Raw genomic sequence first — 19,617 nt, forward strand, 5'->3', positions numbered from 1 at the left:
AAAGTTTTTTTTTTAAAACTAATATTTTCCTTTTTCTTTTTGATAAAAATCCTTTCCTTTGTCAGGTTACCTTTTTTCTTTTTAATAAAAATCCTTTCCTTTGTCAGTTTACCTTTTTTCTTTTTAATATCAGTTTACCAATTTTCTAAATAGTGTATTTTAATCAGATATCTCTAAATTTGTGTTATCTCAAATAATTTTCTTTTATAATCTACTTTTTATAATCTACTTTATAACGAAGAAAAATTCTACATTTAAAAACAATACCGAAGCAGAGGTGACTGCTGCTAAGATTCACGAAGATGCTAGACAGTGGTTTGAGGTTGAGGTGCATCAATCAGATAGGAATGGGATAAGAGCAACTTCAGTTTTGTGCAAAGGGAAGAAGAAGTGGCTACCCGATACTCTGAAATGTAATATTGGTGTTTCTGGTCTGGTGGTAAGAATGTAACGCCCGATTGTCCATGGCTAATGGATCATTTATGCCCCGTTCATTTGGTCTGTGGACTCCATTCTATTTGACGGTGCAAAGTCCGAAAAATTTGTTTACTGATTTTGCAATCATACGATTCTTTTTGTGTTTTGGTCTCACTTGAATGGTATCGCGAATTACTTTCCGAATTACTCATCATTTTACTACTTTAACCCAAGCACACTTAACTCTAAAGTTTTAAACAGATGTATGACAAAAAAAAAAATCAACTTTAGTAACCTAGATAGTCAAATTAATTTTTTTAAGTTTTTTCATATACCACGAACGGGAATTGACTGTATGGCGTCACACACAGATTACATAAGGTGATGTTGGAAATAGAAGCGCCGGAGCTGGTGGGAGTGATTACACTGAAACTCCAATATCTTTAATCTTAGCTTTTCTCGATTCTGTTATGGATTGCAATTTACGATATTGGAGTTTTCACGTGAAAAAAAAACATCGAGAAGTCTACATTTTTTCCAGTTCTCTAAGAAAAGACTTTCCCTTTTACATCTATTTTTTTACCTGATAGTGGAACAATAATATTTATAAGATTTGGGAATTTTCTAAAACAACATAACCAAATCAAAACCATTCACGCTTCTAAACAGATGACAAAGCCAACCGAATCTCTTCCACTGACCAGTAGTAAACACAAAGACCCTCCTCCTCAAAGAGTAATAAGCAATGAATGGGTCACTAAGCTGATGTTTGGTGGCCTGTCTCTGAGAGATATAGAGAGAAGAGAGAGACAGCATCTTGCAGATGAGATGATCTTACATCTTCTGGTAATGGAGCTTTGAAGGCTGTCATAAAACAGCTTAGCTGAGAGTCTCTATCAGGATACACACTCAGACCTGACAGAAGCAACTCGCAGATTTCCTCTGCCATCTTTGTGTATGCGACTCTGCAGCCATACCAAGAGAGTTTGTACGTTAAGTGTAGTGTGTTGTAAGTTGTAACCAAATTTAATAAAATGCTTTTTGTGAATCAATTTAGAATGTGTGTGAGATGTTTGACCCGTATCTGTCCACACAGCAAACTTGAGCTATGTAGTCATCAGAAGCCAACTGCCTTAGTTTAGGAGCAATTACTATGGATGCCACCAAATTTAGAAGGATCCATCCAAAACTGCTCCATTATGTATTACTTTCTAGGTTATTAATATGTAAGACGAGGTCTACCTAGTAGGATCTTATACAATCCAGTGGAAAATATGAATGAACAAGGACCAAACAAGTGCATGCAAGTAGTGACTAGTTCTTAAGCTACGGGCAAGTGTGAGATATATGGAGTACGTACCTGGCTTCAACCGGTAATCTATCACCCCAAACAGCCAATGACTCGTTTAAACGACCGACAAAACTTCTGCACGACTCGTTTCTGCTCTCAGGGGAATCCTGCCGAAGCAAAAGTTGTGTTGTTCATGTCATGCATGTAATTCACACATCAAGATAACGATCATCATCATGTCCACGAGCATATGGAATTGAAAGCAATTTCGTTGAGTATCAGTACAAGATTTAAGCAGCTGCCTAACTAAAGTTTAAGCAATTTGAGAGCTCTACGAGTTGAATCTCAAATATAAAGATTATTACGACATAGACGTACCAGTTCTAGCATTGTATCAGCATCTTCTTCCAGTGAACTCTTTAGTAAATAAAATGACATGTAAATCCCAGCACCCAGGTCCCAGTTTTCAATCTCAGACTTGCGGTCGTCCATTGAAGTAGCAATTCTCCATATTTCTGAGTGGTTAGCTGCATTTATTAAAGATAAAACAGATCAATCCAAACAGATCGTTCCTACACTACACCGGAATCGTGTTCCAGTTGAGCAATTGGGTCTGCACCATAAGGAAATGAAGAAGCTTACCTGACAAAAACAATGAATGAGCAACTGATGTCATAAAAATGGAATGAGCTCTTTGCCAGTTAGCGCATTCGATAAAGTGGTCGAGAGCCTTTACGAAATCTCCATGGTAATTGTAATAAACTGCCTGCAACAAAGGAAAAAACAACCCAGCACTCAGCATATTATTATGCCCACGAGTACCTATAGCAAAAGTAGAAAGCAAGGCTTTTGTTTATTGTCCTTACCAGAGCTTCGTGCATCCATACAGAAGGGATACCCAAGTCCTTTATAAATTGCCGCTGTGATTCCACAGAACTCCAAGTTTCACAGAACTGAAACAGGATTTCCCGAATGACAGTGAAGTGTAGATATGGACGGTCTTTGCGGTAGGGCATGTGAAGAACAACGTAGATAGCCCAATGACAAAGGCCCTGAGAGAGAAGCTGTGCAACAAATCCCATATCGAGAGCATGAAGGTCATCTGAAGTGAAAGCTCCAACTGCTTCTAAGATTCCTCGCTGGTGCCAGATCATATGATAGTCAAGTGGGTCGTCAGTTGAAGAGAAGGCACTGAACATAGTCTTCAGAAAACCAATTTTTCCCTCTTCTCTGCTGTGCAAAAGCATAAGATAATACAACATGTCAGAATGCTTGGTGTTGCTTACAATTCCATCTGCTGGTCCTTCATCAATATATATTGGGACTGGCCACGGAGCCTTTCCCTGATCTAGTAGGAGTTGATAATTTCTGAAGATGACAGGCAAGGAACTGTCTGGAGCCAGATGATGCCACATCAACAACCCTAGGAATCTCTTCCAGTCAATTGCAAAATCTTGTAGTGCATCGTGGATGTTACCAGCAAGCAATTCGTAAAGCTTAATTCTATCCTTTTCAATGTAGTTAAAATCCAGCCCATTCCTTCCCCAAAGGTGAAGCTGCTGCATGATATCATCGCGGTTTACAGTTGATCCACCAACCTGGCTCAACAAACAAGCAAGTCTAACATCTCCCTTAGATATGGCAAGTTCCACAGCAGAATCAAGCTCTCGTCCCGTTAGAAGAAAGAACAAGTGCTTAAGGTAGCCAGAACCAATTAGATCACTCACGTCTTCTTGTACACGGTGACTGACACATTCTTGGAGCCAGCAACTGAATTCTGCTCTTCGGATAAGTGGAAGAGCTTCTGCATTAACTTCCGCAGACTCTTCTTTGACATCTTGCATCATGTCTTCATCATTATCAGAAGCTGCATAAGTACTCTGTCTCTCAGAAAAGAGAACTTTTATGAGTTCCCACACCATGACCTGGTGAGTCAAAAAGAGCTTAGCAGAGTTGGACAACCCAGGAAACTCCAGCTGTTTCTCGATTATATCAATATAGTTTCGGCAGATATCTGAAAGAATCACACGATCAGTGACAACTTTCTGAAGTTTAAGACTGAAAGAGCCAAACCTGACTTCTTTTTCTTCTTCATGATACAATTCCTTGTGGAGACTTAAGGGAGTCTCAAATGCAGAGTCAATAAGTTCTTTCTGAACCTTTTCCTTTTTATCCCGAACCACCTTGTCAACTGCTATCTTATCTACACTGATCACAGAAGACAATACTCTCTGGGAACTAGAACTGCCTATTGGATTACCAGTGTGAAGAAGCACGCCATTTGGTCCCCAACCTGCTCGGAACGACCTTCCCATGAATAATGCTGCATCTACAACATTGCGGGAATAGTTATCAGTTAATGGCGTCTCATGGCTGATGTCCAGCTCGAAACCTCCCATCTTCGACTTTCTGACTGCCAGGTTCTTATTTTGTTGGACCATCAGGATACTGCCTGGGGAGCTTTTATCATTCCCAGGGTTATACTCCAGCAAAGCAAGTGCGTTTTCCGCACAACCGGTAGAGTATCTTGATGAGTATCTCTTTGAGAATGTTTCTGTGAAGTTCTTGCCCTTCGTTTAGTCAATGATGTCATGGGGAAAGAAGTTTGCTCTCCAAACTCCTCACTTTCGTCAAGAACTTCATTAGGAAACATCAGCATTCTCATTTCTTTCATCTTTCCAGGATCAAGTCCTAGATGGGCTGGAAGAGAATGAGAAAGCTCAGACTCAGAAGTTTCCATTTTATCAACGTCAGCTACCACCATGTCACCATTCAGTGCCACATGATTCTCCAAACGTGGGGCATCATCCATAGTAATATCTTCTGCCTCATCATCACTCAACCCAAATCTGCTGAAATGAGGAACCAAAAACTTCCAGAAACCCATCTCACGAACAAACGAGATGAAAGTTGCCCCTTGTCTTTCAGTAATCTGTTTTAATTTATAAGAAACATAGCCAGCCCGCTCTTCCCCACGAGCTATGTTAACGATCAGAGTGACCTCAGCAGGCTTGTTAAGCCCCTCGCCAAAAGCAGGCTTGGAGCTCTCATCATCATAAACAACCACCTCGTGCCTCTGAAACTTAACAATCTGATCCAGGTCTAAGTTTCTAACATCTGTACTTCCAAGAAACTTGATAAAACCGTAACCAATCCTCCCAATGGTGAAATCAGGAACCCGGCTGCAAAAACCAGGGCTTTCAATTTCTCGCTGGACCAGCTCGTTCATGGAAGGCTTCAAGAAGTAGCCGGGTGAGTTCAAGGAAGGCAATGAATCTCTGATATCATTTCCATCAAAAAGGATCTTTCGTGAGTCCAAACTTGTAGCCATCGTTGAAATCTCTGTCAACAAAGAGTATAGGGAACTTAAGAGACGACAAGCTTAAACTTGATAAGTTCAGATAAAAAAGGAAGCTCAATCAACCCTAAGCAATGCAAAGGACACTCCTTTGAAACTTAATGAATCAACTGACCAAGTCGATACAGTGAAAGAAACAATGAATCGCTACAATCAATAGTCCAAAGAGTTACCTGGAGCTTAGAAAGAGACGCCGTGATTGACCACCAAGGTATAGAGAGAGAGAGAGAGAGAGAGAGAGTCCACCGCTCACGGACGGTGGCGCTGAAGGACGGCGGCGACAGTCTAAAACCCTTCTTCTTCTATCTAAGACGCTGTAGAGAGGGAGGGAGGGAGGCAGAGCTCTCAAATTTTGTCAGATCTGCCTGCTTTGGTTAGGATCCGTGGATCCGTTTTCCTACCCGACCCGTAGAGCACTAAATAAATATTGGGCCAAAGCCCAATTATAAGGCCCATTTACATTTTCCTTTTATTTTTATTTATGAGTTCATCAGCGTCCGAACAACGCTTCGCCGGACGTCAATTAGACGCAGGGCGGAGGATCTTTCTATATATAAACTCTTCTTTGTCTCGCTTTCTTTTTCCGACTCACTTCGTCTTCTGCTTTCCGGAAACGTCTAATCTCCCACGAACGTTCTCTCTCTCTCTCTCTCTCTAGGTAAAATGGCTACCTTTGGTGCGACGGCGAATACTAATCCTAACAAATCCTTTGAGGTAATTCTTCTGTGGCCGTTGTTTGATTTAGACTGAGAGATCGAAGAGCTTTCTCTTGGCTTAGGGGAGTGTGTAAACTAATGACCAAATTGGATTCTCACAAAGTTTGCTCCTTTCTTTATTGCTGCGAAAACCCTTTTTTAACTGTCTTGCTTTGTAGCTGTAACTCGTGTTCTTGAGACTTTTGTTTCTATTAAAGTTCCAATCTTTTTATACTTGTACTACAAATTTCACATAATGGTTTCTTTTTTTCGTGCAGGTTACTCCATCACCCGCAGATTCTATCTCCAGCTTAAGTTTTAGCCCAAGAGCCGATATTCTTGTCGCCACCTCTTGGGACAATCAGGTTTTATTCTTTCCCCTCCTTTCTTTTGTTTCTCCTCTATTCGTATCCTAGTGTTTGAATTTGCTTCGTCTCTCGTTATAGGTGCGGTGTTGGGAAATATCCCGTAGTGGAGCCTCTCTAGCAAGTGCTCCTAAAGCATCTATATCTCATGATCAGCCGGTAATTTCTTGTTGCTTCCTATCTATCTTTCTTTATCTTGCTTTCCCTTTTACTTATAATCTCATGATTGTGTATATCTTTTCTTGTGTTTAAGGTCTTGTGCTCTGCTTGGAAAGATGATGGAACCACTGTCTTTAGTGGAGGTTGTGATAAGCAAGCCAAAATGTGGCCCTTGTTGTCCGGCGGTCAACCTGTTACTGTTGCTATGCACGATGCTCCTATTGTTGACATGGCCTGGATCCCTGGAATGAATCTCCTTGTTACTGGAAGCTGGGATAAAACATTGAGGTAAAGATTGATTTGTTAATGTCTATTACGAAATCAAACAAATGATAGAATTGCCTGACTGATAATAAAACGAATGTATGTTGGTTTCCTTTCCAGATATTGGGACACAAGGCAGCAAACTCCTGTGCATACCCAACAGCTTCCAGATAAATGCTATGCTTTGTCTGTGAAACACCCTCTGATGGTTGTCGGAACTGCAGATAGGAATCTTATTGTCTTCAACTTGCAAAATCCTCAGGTTTGTTTTCTGTTTTACGACTTTTGTGCGTGATCTCTGGGTGCTAACTAAGACTGCTGATCATCAAATAGATGATCAATTTAGCAACAGATGGATCAATTGAATATGCATGTATAGTCTATCCTACGAATAACTACTCTGGTGGCTCATGAAAGCGTTTCGACCATCTGATTTACTATTCCACTTGTGTATTGAACTTTTGATTAATTTGGTAAACTGCAGACTGAGTTCAAGAGAATCGTGTCACCACTGAAGTACCAGACGAGGTGTGTTACTGCCTTCCCTGATCAGCAAGGATTTTTGGTATGTCTTCTTATATTATCCTTTTCGATTGTGGTTTGGTTAATTCGATGGCACAGGACATTGATCTCACGTGCTTGTAATTATACTAAACGTTATCCTTTTCAAGCTTGAGAAGTTTCTGTTGGTTATTCTAGTAACAAATTAAGTATAGTAGTGTTGGAAGTTGTTTCATGAGTCACATCTTATCTAGATCACAGAAACTGTCAAGTATATAACCAGATCCGATGCTCTCTCTATATAGGTTGGTTCAATTGAAGGACGAGTTGGTGTCCATCATTTGGATGATTCTCAACAGAACAAGAACTTCACATTCAAATGCCACAGAGATGGGAATGAGATCTATTCTGTCAACGCTCTGAACTTCCACCCGGTAAGCTCTCTATGACTCAGTAGTCTTAAAGCTTCAGCACCATGAAAGTATATTGTACAGATGTTAATTGTTTGAGTTGTGTAATATGAAGGTACAAGGAACTTTTGCCACTGCTGGCTCAGATGGGGCTTTCAATTTCTGGGACAAGGATAGTAAACAAAGACTCAAGGTAATATCATGTTGCTTATGTGCTTTTCATTTAACTATTGTGTCTTCTATATAACATAATATCTAACTGTTGAGTGCATTGTTCACTGATGAATGTCAGGCCATGTCAAGGTGCAGTCAGCCAATTCCTTGCAGTTCGTTTAACCACGACGGGTCGATATATGCATATGCGGTATGCTACATCTTCTTTGTTTTCACTTTATTATATTGATGTTAAATCTGGAAAATCAAAAGTGTATTTTTATCATAATATAGAAATGACTTTGGAGAATATAAGAGTAGAAAGTAATGTTCTTTTGAACATTTCTGTATTGTAGTCGTGCTATGACTGGAGCAAAGGTGCAGAGAATCACAACCCAGCAACTGCGAAAAGCAGCATCTTCTTGCACCTGCCACAGGTGTGTTTAGTGTGCAACTCTCAACTCATAAAATCTGCCTCATTCCAAACATTAACTATTAGTAGTTAGTGTGTACTAATTTTGTATGAATGAACTTGCAGGAAAGTGAGGTCAAGGCAAAGCCAAGAGTAACGACCGGCAGGAAATGAGATTAGCTAATTGCTTTCAGTGAGAGAGGATATCTTCCTCCCTTATAGTGGTGGATGATGCTTTTAGCTGTCTTGATATCGTTTTAATGTAGAGTCTCTTTCTTTCCCATCAAGTAAATTATCTGTCTGTCTTGGATGTTTCTCCTTTTGGCTCGGTTTGGAATTGTGTTTGTCTAAGTACTACTACCACCCTCCGAAACATAATGAAACGCTTCTAGAACTCTTATTATATTAATTATTATACAGTTGATAAATTTGAGTAGTATTATGATTAAATGGACAACATCATACGCATATTGCATAGAATATACACATGTTTTTTCTTTTGTGAAAAAAAAAAAACTATAATCCTTGAACGGAGAGAGCAAGAATAAAGTATCGAAATATGGTTATGGCTATGGTTAATATAGCAAAAGAATACAGAGAGAGAGAGAAAAGAAAAACAAAAACAAATGGGAGTTGATTAGTGGAAGCGGGAGTAAAGCGAAGGACCTGGACTTTGTCCCATTGCAAAAACTCCCGCTCCTTCACTACTACAACTGCTAATCATCTTCACACTCTCTCTGATATAAAACGCTTGCAAACTTCAGGCTCCACCTGCAAACAAGGAGAGTTAGAAGCTGTTGTAGTGTTGTGATCGCCACTGGTGTTCACACTCTCTGGCAAAGCTGATCATTTAGTAGACAGCACAAACCAAGAATGCCATTTCCAACAAGTGCTGACTGCTATAGGAAACTTCTGCAACTGCTCCATCGCCATAGGTATGATCATTGGGATCGTTGTGATGTATCCTATTCAACACCGTGCTTATAAAAATGGTATAGACTATCTTCTTGTGCTTCTCATTGGAGGTATCTCTATTGCAATGCCAACTGTTCTCTCTGTCACAATGGCTATTGGATCTCACCATCTCTCTCAACAAGGAGCTATCACAAAGAGGATGACATCAATTGAAGAAATGGATGGGATGGATGTTTTGAGTAGTGACAAGATTGGAACTCTTATACTCAACAAGCTTACTGTTGGCAAGAGTATGGTTGAGGTTTTTGTCAAAGATTTGGACAAGAAACAGTTCTTGTGAATGCATCAAGAGCCTCTAGAGTTGAGAATCAGTATGCTTGTATTGTAGGAATGCATGGAGCTCCCAGTGAAGCAAGAGAAGGTATCACTGAAGTCCATTTCTTTCCTTTTAACCCTGTAGATATAAGCGTACTGCTACCACTTACACTGATGCTAATGGAAACTGGCACCGTGTCAGCAAAGGCGCTTCAGAACAGGTAATAAATGCATAAACTTAAGTTCATCATCAGATATGCACTAAGTGGTAGAGCTTGGGATAATGTCATTGAGAACAAGGTGAGGTTAACAAGAACACTAGTCCTTCTGCAGTAGTACTGTTTCTAACTTTGTTCCTTTTGTTTTAGACCGCTTTCACTTCAAAGAAAGACTATGGAAAGGGAGAGAGAGAAGAACAGTTGGTACAAGCTCAACGTACCCTTCATGGATTGCAACCTGCTCAACCCTCAGAGATGTTCAACGACAAGAGCACTTATAGAGAACTTTCAGAGATAGCAGATCAAGCCAAGAGACGAGCTGAAGTTGCAGGGCAAGGCTCTAAGCAACTGATTAATCCATAACATTTCTGTTCCTAAGAATATGACCTTGGCATTATTACTATTGTAATTTTTCAGGATAAGAGAGCGTCATCCATTGAAGTCAGCAGTGAAGCAGAAGGGAGTTGACATAGAGGCTATCCAGCAACACTACACCCTGTGATTTTCAGAAACAAGTGGTTTCTTAGTTTAGTTTAGAACCAAATCCACAAGAGTATTTGAATAATAAACCACCACCTTCATCATTAGAAAAATACTGCAAAAAAGAACAAAAATAATGTTTCTCTGACTAGCAGTGGCTGTTGGCTGCTTTATTTGTTTTGAGATATTCTTGTTTTATTGCCTTTACAAAACTAATAAGATTTCACATTACAAATTTTATAAAATAGCACAAGGATTGAGATATGAGGACCAAAACAAATTCTGATACAGATCAACAACCAAAACAAATTAACAGATAGCAATATCTTTTAGGGATCCCTCCCTTGTTAGAAATGTATAATGACTAGTCTACTAAACTCTCAGGTTACTTCATCTGAGTAGATGATGATGAGTTACTGATGCAGCTTTTGTCTGGTTTGGCTTTGCATGGTCAAGATACCAGAGAGCTCCTTCAGCTGCATGCTCAGCAGCAGCTTTCTTCTTGTGTTTGGGATCACCAAAACATTCCAAAACAGTTGTTCCTGAAGAATCTCTAATCTCAACCACAACTTTGTATGTAAACCTTGACCCAAAAACAATATAAACCAAGTTCCATGCAAATTAAAAGGTTGTGACTAGGAGCAAGGTGCAGGTAAGTTATGTGTGACTTACAATCTCATATGACAAGGTCCATCAACATTGCAGCAATCATAAACAGGAGGTTTCCATCTCTTGGAAATACACATTTCGTGTAACAATGATTTTGCTGAACCTTTCTTAGATTCATCTGGACCACAAGCGTTTACACAAAGTAACAAATCTCAGCATGAGAAAAAAAAACAAAACCTAAAAGTTAAAACCAGTCACTTTAATGTGATGAACCTAAAAGATAAAACAAGAAGATGACTAAGGGAGGTGAATGAAGAAAAGGTAACACCTTTAGATATTGATTTGGCATCTTCTACAGGTTTGAGAACAGGGTGATTCTCTTGTGTGGTGCTAACGCTTCTTGTGCTATTAGGATCGATCTGAATGTTAGAGAAGGAAGACTTGACATTGTCTTCTTCAAGCCTCATCTCTTGGTATCTCTGCTTTGGCACAGTACCTGGCACCATCATTGTTCTTGGCTTCTGACAAAACAATTGAAAGAAACTAAGATGTATCACTGATTCCGACAGAGATTTATGTTTTTTTTTCAAAGAAAACGTCTTTGGTATTAAAAAAAGAATAGCCAAATCAACGAGGAACGTTACAGAACAATCGAATTTGGAAGTAAAATTGAATGAAGAAAGTATATATTTATATTTACCAGAGAGGAGTGTGTTGGGGGGATAGAAGAAGGATCCAAAGGAGGAATGTCTTTGAGACTGATGATGATAGATCTTCTTCTTGATGTGGTTTTCTGATCCTCCTCCATCTTCTCTCTCTCATAACTCAATTCGTCAAGTTTCTCGCTTAGGGAATCGAACAAACGGATAAGGTTAATTAATTACAACTCTTTCTCTTTCTCTCAGAGTTTTGTCTTCTTATGTTTGGTCCCCAAAGTCAAAAGCTTTTGTCTATTTTTTTTTGTGTTTGGTCAGAAAGTCAAAAACCTAATTAATTGTACTTACCAAACTACTTGATACGATTACCAAAAAAAAAACAGATAAAAAGTGGAATTTTGCACAAGAACACCAACAACATTCAATTCAAAATGAAAAGATTACAATAAAGGAAATGAAAATGTGTTTTTATAAAATTCTCAATGATCCGCCGAGGTCTAGTGGTAGAAGAGGGATGAGTGAGTGCAACACATCGGTTATAAGTGGTCTGTAACTTGGCTCTGGCTGCACACACAACACTGCCACCGCTGCTACCTGATAAAGATGCTTCAAATCCATGGTTCCTTTGATTGCAGGATCCAATATGTTTGGCAGATTAGCTCTGTCACTCAGCTTTGGTACAGCCTGTTCAACAAATAGATATCTTAAAAAAGCCAAAGAGGATTTAAAGCACATTATCTTGAAAGTTTGTACGTACCCAAGTGACAACGGATTCTGGTTCAGTTGATGGTTTCTCCACTACTGATCTCTTCCCCAGGAGAAGTTCTAGGAGAATCACCCCAAATGAGTATACATCATTCTTGTCTGTTACTTTCCCTTTAAAAAGATGAAAACACACAAAGAGACAATTTTGAGCAACAGATAAAGAAAAATGTGAGAGACTAGTTGTTTAGTTATTACCATCAAGAAGATACTCAGAAGGTCTGTTCAGATTTTTGTTCTGAGTCATCAACACAGTTGCATACCCAAAATCTGATATCTGAAGAGAGAAGCAAACATATATCATTACAAGAAGAATGTTACATTATTATTATACATATCAAGCTTTTATCTTTTTACCTTTGCGTTGAAATCAGAGTCTAGAAGGATGTTAGACGATTTCAAATCTCTGTGAACTACAGGAGGATGGCAATGCTCATGAAGATACTCTAACCCTCTTTATTAAAGAAAAAAGAGAAAAAACTTTGTAAGCATACAAATGTGCTTGGAGATTAAATGAAACTGCTAATGGATGAATGGACTTTACCTTGCTATATCGACCGCGATTTTCATTCTAAGCTGCCAAGTTAAACCTGAACCTTGACTAGGCCCTTCAAATATATCCAAAAAAAAAAAGTAAGAAAAAATGTTAAAAGATTGAACAAAGAGTTCATAAACTAGGATCATCTCCCTTACCATGCAGCCGACTCTCCAAAGATCCATTCTGCATCATCTCATACACAATACATCTCGTTTGCCTATAGACGCTAAACCCCAAAAGGGAGATTACGTTCTGATGCTTGATCTTCGCCAACCAGTCTACCTCATTCTGCATTATAGTTCAACAAAGAAACCAAAAGAGTTATGATTCATTAAATGAGATGGTTAAATACTGTGGAAGGAAGCCGATCAAAACCTCAAACTGTTTTTCAATGTCTGTCTCTCCACCAACATCAAGCTTCTTCACAGTGACAGAAGACTTCCCATCAAGACAAGCGCTGTAAAGACATCCACGACCACCTCGGCTCAACACATTACCATCGCTAAACTTGTTTGTACCAGACTCCAGCAGCTGGTATTCATAGACAGGGATAGTTCCTTTCGTCACAGAATCAACCTTGTGTACAACAGGTTTCGCGGATCCACTACTCTTCACAGAATCTTCAGATAATAAGCAAAGAACCAAAAAAAAGTAAGCGCAACAACACCAAGACGATTACATTTGTAAAGGGTAAAAAGGGTTAAGCTTTAACATTACCGGACTTCCCCTTGATGCCGTTGAAGCTGTTGTTATTCATACTTCGGTACCTCCATAGCAAGAGGTAGAGAATCATCATGACTGTGATACAGAGGAGTGTTGAGGAGGCTATAAGAGCAATTAGAATCTTCTTGTTCAGGTCCTGGCGAATCACCACTTTGACAATGGGAGGTCCTGAGAGAAAGTGTATAATTGAAAAAGGTCAACTTTTTGTTTTATCAGTGGAAAGTTTCCATTTTTGTTATACCAGAAATAGTATCAATTTCATGTAAAGTCGATTCCTTTTGGTCTCCTCTAGCACTCAACTAGTAAGACCCAATCACTCAAAATCAGTAGCTTGATTTAGAATTTTACCTGGGGATTGAGCTCCTCCGGTTCGAGGAGAAGCCTGAGAGATAGGGATTTCTTGGGGAGTAGCAGTAACGAAAACAACGGAGAAGAAGGAGAAGCCCAGAAGAACCCAAATAGGCAACAGCAAATGACGAAGGACACACATTCTTGTTTGGTGTTTCACAAACATGCAGAGAGAGAGAGAGAGAGAGTGAAACTATTATGAAGCTTCTTCCTTTTGAGTTCTTTTAATGGAGATGGGAAGAAATCTTTGAGATAATCTTTGTCTGAAGATGGAGACAAGAGAGGAGGACAGGACACAGTTGGGGTTGGGAAACGGAGAGAGAAAGACAGTGTATTGGTTTGGTTTTCATGTGGCAGTTATCAAAAGGTGTAAAAAGTTGAAACCAAACCCAAAAAAGAGAGTGCTGCCTTGATGAGAGAGAGAGAGACCGGACGTGGGGTGATAAGACGTGGAATTGTGGACTGATAGAGAAGATTAATATCATGCTCCATTCTCTCAATTAATTTGTATTTTACTGTAGATTACAAACAAAAATTAACATCCCAAGGTAAGATAATGCTCTGCTTATATAGAGATAGAAAAAAAGGAATATAGTAATCTCTATAGGTTTGTTTGCATTGAGGCACATTACTCCAAATGATTCGATTGGGTCACTGTGCATAATTCAATTCATGCGGATTTAGGGACAAGTCATGCTTGAAGGAACTGAATCCAAAGAATATATTTTTTCCTTTTTAAAAAAAATATTGGAAGAAAGGTCCAAAAGTCTTGAACATTATTCATGTGAACTTTCTATGTCTGTCCTCTTCAACTTTAATTGCCCACACAAGTGGTCACATACACTTACACACAGCTGTACAGTTGACAATCAGCTCAAATTAAAACGTTTTTTCCAAAAATGAACTGATTGGGCCTTATAACGAGATAGTAAGCCTGAACAGGCCCAACGGATCTTAAAGAGAAGCCTTTCAAGATGCCAGCAAGACCAAGAAGATGAAGTAAAACTACTCATAAATTCATCTCTGAGATAATATACATTGGACTATAATTTAACTTTATTATCAAACTTCTCACACAACTTTCGTCTATTTGCCTATATAGCCTGCAGTAATAAACTCTAGCACAACAACTCTTCTCCCCCAAAATGATGGAACAGAAAGACCCACATTATCCCTTTTGCCAAAATGAAAAGAACAAAAAGAGAGTTACAGAGATCAAGATTCATTTGTTTAAAACTTGTAATCAGGGTTGTCACGAAGACCGAGTTTTGAGAGTGAAAGGCAGTAAGAGTCCCAGTCCGTTCGTCTCATATACTTCAACAGTTTCTTCCTTCTATGCACCATTGCTATAAGCCCCTTTCTCGAATGCTTGTCCTAGATTAGGTTACATAGGATACACAATTATGTTACATAATAGAAAACCGCCTCTACTAGCTTCAGGAAGATAAAAAAGAGAGGAATAAAAGCTACCTTTTTATGTAGAACAGAAGATAGATGCTTGATCTTAGTAGTCAGTTGTGCCACTACAAAGGAAAGACCATAGAGATCACTAACCAATTATGTAACAAATAAAATTATCTGTGATTACACCATTAGATTAGCCTTGTATTGATGGCTAAAGACAAAACATTGATCCTTTAGCAGGATTCAAATTTACCTTGAACACGTGCAGAACCACAATCGGATTCAGCCATCTTGAACTCTTCCCTGACCTTTGCAAGCTCGATTTTCATCTTCTCCGCAGATGACATGTTATCCGGGTGGAAATACTGCTTTTGATTTTACACATAATCAATGCCTAAACGCTTAAAGATTCAAGAAACTAACAAAGAAAAGAAAAGACTTACAGTTTGAACTAGCTCCTCTTTGGGAGGCTCCAGCAAATACTTAGGAGTATCACTAAACACGCTGAAAAGATCCACGTTCTGAACTGCAAACAGCAGATCAACCTTCCAATTAAATCACAACACCAAGAATAATTGACATTCTAATGAAACAATCAATATCTAAACACTGCAGGAGGCAGGGGAAGTCAGGAACACACGTACATGCTAGTGATTTTCTGGCTTCGGCTGCTTTCTTTTCTTGAATACCAAACCTGAGATCATCGAAGGGAAGCCCCTTCCTCGTCCCCTGAGCTGCTTCCTCTTCCACCTCTCTCAGCTTAACAAGCCTCTGGTTCAGCTCCTGCAACGAGAACCAACCTTCTTCTTTCTTCCCCTCTGGTCTATACCGTCTCAGCATCTCCCCCAGCTCTTCAGTGTTGTATCTCTTGATAAACTCCGACTTCATCTCCTCCGTCTCATCTCCCTTCCTCTTCCTCTCTTCAAGCTCCTCCCCAAACACTGAAACAGGCAAACCGACGTTGTTATCATTACGTTTCGCCTTCATGATCCCCTGAATGCTCGATAGATTAGACCACCTCGTCTCTTGTGGTGGCCTCATCTGCCTTAAGTTTTGCTTTAGGTTCTCAAAAGACGAGCTTTCGGGTTTGGGTTTAGACAGCACGGTTTGCTTGTAAAGATCCTGCAAACCCCTCGCCGGAGGAGATGCTGCTCTTCGCCGGAACTCGTTGAGATTGCGCCTGATGTCCTGAAAGTCTCCGCCGGAAAAGGTTTGAGCTTTGGCATCGAATCTAGCTTGAGATTGTTGTTTCAGGCTGCTCTTGATGCCACTGAAGTAGGAGGAGATTTTGAGATCCGACGGTGGTTGTTGAGGAGGCTGTTCGCCGGATTCGTTCCCGTCTTGAGGAGATGAGGTGGAGAAGAGATGAAACAGAGAGGGGTTAGATTGTAGCCTTTGTTTGCGTCTGGCGAGGTGAAGCGCCGCCATTGGAGCTGATGATCTCGGCGGCTCCAGGTGCTTTAGGGTTTTTTTTGGTGATGAATGATGATGGAGAGAGGGAGGTGTTCAAGTGGAAATGAAAGTGATGGAGTCAGACCGGTTATCTGTAAACCGGAAATTAGAAAATGCGATTTTGAAAACCGGATTAGTGGGGGAACGGTTTTTTAACTTTCGGTAAAAGTGAGAAGACAACAATCATCATTACTTTTACTACTGACTTCAGGAAACTAAAATCCTACGTTTGTGAGGTCAGAGACTCGGAAGGTTCTTATTCGCTAGCATCTTCTTTTCAAAATGCAACATTTGTTTTTGGTTCAACTAAAGTATGATTAAAATGATTTCAATAAAATGAGGTCGGAGATGAATTTAAAACCTACGCTTATGAATTATGAACTATTGTAGATGATAGTATACAGGCCCAAAATGTGATTTAAGATGCTACTCTTTTGAATGCTAGCTCCCTGACGATAAGGTACATTTTCGAGAGAGAGAGAGAGAGAGGGAGAGACGTATGTGGTCGACTCATATGAAGATCAACGCTTAGCAAAGGATGTGTATTTACTGAACGAATTCATTGATGTCATGACACTTGTTGTTTACACTTTGGTGTTAACACACAGAGGGAGTACTACTAGTATACCTTGCAACCAAAACGTGTCTAAAACTCATTCAAATGGTTTTTCCTTGCATCTTGTTCCAACTTAATACTATCCAGTTTTAAATTTAGTATATCAAAAGATTCAAAACACCTTCCAAAAATCGAAGGTAAAAAGCGCTCTCGAGAATTTTTTTAAAGTTCTATTTGACGACTTTTATATTGGTTTAGCTGTTGGTTTATAGGTTCGCTTATTTATATAGGGGCGCATAGATTATGACGGTCATCCATCTCCATACTTCAAGGCCATTCCATAAGTAAGTAGTCGACGTGACCAAGAAATTGAATAGTCATAAATACGTTGGAAAAATAGAAATTTCAAAATAATACTACTCGGTCATATTCGTCCTCGATAATACATTGAAATAAGTTTATGGATAGAGTTTATGAATAAAGAATTCTGGACAGAGTTTATGGATAGATCAAAGCAACTGTCGAAGATATGCTCCCGACCGGATCTATCAATCAAGTGTTCTAAGTCCAAAAAATTTTGTTCGTGCGACCCACAAAAAAAACATTGAAGATTCAAAAAACGATTCTCTAGGTGCCCCGACAGATTTAGACGCAAGAGATTCTTTCGGAAGAAACGAGGCTTAAGGAAATCAACAAAATGCTTTCTATGTCGAAATGAATGACATTTTGCAAAAAACTGTCCGAACAAGTCAGCTAAAAAGAAGCAGTACTTAATCAATTCAATATCTGAAATAGCACCAGATATTGATCTCGAAGGCCACGATTTAGAATCAGTTCTATCTTATGATAGTAACGACAACGATGCCATTTGTGGTTACTCAGATTATGACAACTCTTCTGATTCATCTGCCGAAGAAGAAAATGATTGCTGCTTCAAAATTACAAAAATGCCGCGACATGACGACATACAAACTCCTCATCTACCAGTGATGATTTTAGACCCATCTGGTCAAGAAGACCCGGTTCGCGCCATTGCATTCATAGATACCAGAGCCCACACAACGATCATTAATCCCAAGATTCTTTCTCCGTCGATGTGGCTACCTCACCAGCAAGAATTTCGAGTCGCTAACTCAGGTTCATTGACAGTAAAGCTCAAGTCAAAACCTATCAGAATCGAACTTTTCTCCGGTTGTCATATTACTACGGAAGTCCTTGGCTCTACGGCACCTGGGAAAGATCTAATACTGGGATGAGATTCATATTATGTCTTCAAGAAAAAATTTGATATCTCTATCGAACCGCACGGTTTAAAATGGAGAAGTCTCTTCAAAGCATTCACGTCAATTCCACGACTTTTCGCAGTTGAAGGATTAATTTCTCAAGAATTTACTAAGATCAAGGAGAAGTTGACGGAGATTTCTTGTGCAGACTCTCATACAGAATTCCTACAGAAGTGCAATAACCCGCTGTGGTTAAATTCGGAGTTCTTTGTTTCTTTGCCATTCAAAGAAAACATACAAACAACTCCGACTAAAGCGAGTCATGCGGGAATGCCACCAACCCTACTACAACAAGCGAATGAAGAATGCGACCAGCTAGTACAACAAGGAGTAGTCTCTGCAACCAACTCGCCATGGGCATGCAAAGCCTTTTACGTTAACAATCGTGCAGAACAAGCAAGAGGGAAGCTAAGACTAGTCATCGACTACAAACCACTGAATCAGTATCTACAAGATATCAAATTTCCGCTACCAAACAAAATGGCGCTTCTTCAACATCTTCAAGGGGCAACTATTTTCTCAAAATTTGATCTTAAGTCAGGATTCTGGAAACTTGGCGTTCATCCTGAAGAAAGATACAAAACTACGTTCTGTCTTCCTAATTGTCATCTGCAGTGGAACGTCTTACCTTTTGGACTCAAGACCGCACCATCATTATTCCAACAAGCGATGCTTCGTATATTCAAGCCTCTACTTCATACGGCCTTAATTTATATTGATGACATATTGCTGTTCTCGTCTACCGAAACCGAGCACATTCAGCTTCTTCAGCAATTTCAAAGCATTGTCATTCAATATAGAATCATGCTTTCGGCCCGAAAAATGGTCATAACCCAGCCCAATATCGACTTCCTTGGAATGCAAATTACAGATGGCAACTTTACGCCTCAGGCCCATCTGGCTACAAGGCTCTTAGATTTTCCCGACGAAAATCTCACAAAACGACAAGTCCAACAATTCCTCGGTGTCATCAATTATGTTAGCGACTTTATCCCGTAACTTTCGCAGCTGACAAGACCCCTACAGAAAATGCTTACGAAGAATCCACCACAATGGACAAACCGACAAACTGAAGCTGTCAGAAGCCTAAAAATAGAGGTGCAGAAGCTACCGCCTTTAAAGATTTCCTCCACTGGAACACGCATTTTACAGACTGACGCGAGTGACAAATAATGTCAAAGCATGGCAATTATTTTTCGAGTGCATTACTTTTTAGGATACTTTTTTTTATCTTTTTGGACACTTTAGAACACAATTCGCTGGAGGCACACTTTCAAAGAATCCAAGAGAGATGTTGGACATTAATACCCTTTTGTCCAAGGAAAGTACAAAA

The 19,617-nt window shown here is 39.6% G+C and overlaps 5 protein-coding genes and 1 pseudogene across 6 annotated transcripts; 2 read left to right on the forward strand and 4 right to left on the reverse strand.

The window, feature by feature from the left end:
* Nucleotides 1-22: 22 nt before the first annotated feature.
* LOC103853457 (nuclear pore complex protein NUP96) lies at nt 23-5,304 on the reverse strand. Its single transcript, XM_009130362.3, is given in 6 exon segments — nt 23-1,382; nt 1,778-1,875; nt 2,087-2,235; nt 2,351-2,474; nt 2,575-4,208; nt 4,211-5,304. Coding segments are annotated over 6 exon segments (3,042 nt in total). The 5' UTR covers nt 5,040-5,304; the 3' UTR covers nt 23-1,174.
* Nucleotides 5,305-5,525: 221 nt separating this feature from the next.
* Nucleotides 5,526-8,453, forward strand: LOC103853226 (protein RAE1). Its single transcript, XM_009130151.3, has 11 exons — nt 5,526-5,780; nt 6,040-6,126; nt 6,208-6,285; nt 6,380-6,573; nt 6,670-6,811; nt 7,034-7,114; nt 7,356-7,484; nt 7,576-7,653; nt 7,753-7,824; nt 7,970-8,050; nt 8,152-8,453. The coding sequence occupies exons 1-11, from the start codon at nt 5,730-5,732 to the stop codon at nt 8,197-8,199; spliced, it is 1,041 nt and encodes a 346-aa protein (XP_009128399.1). The 5' UTR covers nt 5,526-5,729; the 3' UTR covers nt 8,200-8,453.
* Nucleotides 8,454-8,684: 231 nt separating this feature from the next.
* LOC103853228 lies at nt 8,685-10,411 on the forward strand (annotated as a pseudogene).
* LOC103853227 (ribonuclease 3-like protein 1) lies at nt 10,152-11,488 on the reverse strand. 2 transcript variants are annotated; one of them, XM_009130152.3, is made up of 4 exons: nt 11,263-11,488; nt 10,891-11,083; nt 10,626-10,740; nt 10,152-10,536 (listed from the first exon to the last, which is right to left on the reverse strand). In XM_009130152.3, exons 1-4 carry the CDS (start codon nt 11,368-11,370, stop codon nt 10,344-10,346), a joined length of 609 nt encoding a protein of 202 aa, XP_009128400.1. In that variant the 5' UTR covers nt 11,371-11,488; the 3' UTR covers nt 10,152-10,343. The 2 variants fall into 2 exon arrangements, with proteins under 2 accessions (XP_009128400.1, XP_018512117.1); XM_018656601.2 differs by having other exon boundaries at nt 10,626-10,755.
* Nucleotides 11,489-11,540: 52 nt separating this feature from the next.
* Nucleotides 11,541-14,083, reverse strand: LOC103853230 (probable receptor-like protein kinase At1g80640). The gene is made up of 9 exons (XM_009130153.3): nt 13,590-14,083; nt 13,236-13,409; nt 12,894-13,138; nt 12,674-12,806; nt 12,525-12,588; nt 12,338-12,434; nt 12,179-12,257; nt 11,976-12,094; nt 11,541-11,902 (listed from the first exon to the last, which is right to left on the reverse strand). The coding sequence occupies exons 1-9, from the start codon at nt 13,753-13,755 to the stop codon at nt 11,687-11,689; spliced, it is 1,293 nt and encodes a 430-aa protein (XP_009128401.1). The 5' UTR covers nt 13,756-14,083; the 3' UTR covers nt 11,541-11,686.
* A 497-nt stretch (nt 14,084-14,580) lies between these two features.
* On the reverse strand, nt 14,581-16,634 carry LOC103853231 (probable 37S ribosomal protein S28, mitochondrial). Its single transcript, XM_009130154.3, has 5 exons — nt 15,638-16,634; nt 15,437-15,519; nt 15,247-15,358; nt 15,060-15,112; nt 14,581-14,963 (listed from the first exon to the last, which is right to left on the reverse strand). The coding sequence occupies exons 1-5, from the start codon at nt 16,419-16,421 to the stop codon at nt 14,820-14,822; spliced, it is 1,176 nt and encodes a 391-aa protein (XP_009128402.2). The 5' UTR covers nt 16,422-16,634; the 3' UTR covers nt 14,581-14,819.
* Between the last annotated feature and the right edge of the window lie 2,983 nt (nt 16,635-19,617).

The sequence above is a fragment of the Brassica rapa genome, chromosome A02 (assembly GCF_000309985.2).
Source record: "Brassica rapa cultivar Chiifu-401-42 chromosome A02, CAAS_Brap_v3.01, whole genome shotgun sequence".
Classification (NCBI taxonomy): domain Eukaryota; kingdom Viridiplantae; phylum Streptophyta; class Magnoliopsida; order Brassicales; family Brassicaceae; genus Brassica; species Brassica rapa.

Excerpts from the sequence above, each read along its gene's own strand:
- LOC103853230 (XM_009130153.3), bottom strand. The coding sequence starts at position 13,755 with ATGTTTGTGAAACACCAAACAAGAATGTGTGTCCTTCGTCATTTGCTG. Across the intron at positions 12,807-12,893 it reads ACATTGAAAAACAGTTTGAG|AATGAGGTAGACTGGTTGGC; the intron begins GTTTTGATCGGC and ends ACTATAATGCAG. Across the intron at positions 12,589-12,673 it reads TTTGGAGAGTCGGCTGCATG|GGCCTAGTCAAGGTTCAGGT; the intron begins GTAAGGGAGATG and ends ATATATTTGAAG.
- LOC103853226 (XM_009130151.3), top strand. The coding sequence starts at position 5,730 with ATGGCTACCTTTGGTGCGACGGCGAATACTAATCCTAACAAATCCTTT. Across the intron at positions 6,127-6,207 it reads CCACCTCTTGGGACAATCAG|GTGCGGTGTTGGGAAATATC; the intron begins GTTTTATTCTTT and ends CTCTCGTTATAG. Across the intron at positions 6,812-7,033 it reads TCAACTTGCAAAATCCTCAG|ACTGAGTTCAAGAGAATCGT; the intron begins GTTTGTTTTCTG and ends GGTAAACTGCAG.
- LOC103853231 (XM_009130154.3), bottom strand. The coding sequence starts at position 16,421 with ATGGCGGCGCTTCACCTCGCCAGACGCAAACAAAGGCTACAATCTAAC. Across the intron at positions 15,359-15,436 it reads AAGAGGAGCTAGTTCAAACT|TATTTCCACCCGGATAACAT; the intron begins GTAAGTCTTTTC and ends AATCAAAAGCAG. Across the intron at positions 15,113-15,246 it reads TGGTTCTGCACGTGTTCAAG|TGGCACAACTGACTACTAAG; the intron begins GTAAATTTGAAT and ends TTTCCTTTGTAG.
- LOC103853227 (XM_018656601.2), bottom strand. The coding sequence starts at position 11,370 with ATGGAGGAGGATCAGAAAACCACATCAAGAAGAAGATCTATCATCATC. Across the intron at positions 11,084-11,262 it reads CCCCAACACACTCCTCTCTG|AAGCCAAGAACAATGATGGT; the intron begins GTAAATATAAAT and ends TTGTTTTGTCAG. Across the intron at positions 10,537-10,625 it reads GGACCTTGTCATATGAGATT|GTTTACATACAAAGTTGTGG; the intron begins GTAAGTCACACA and ends TTTTGGGTCAAG.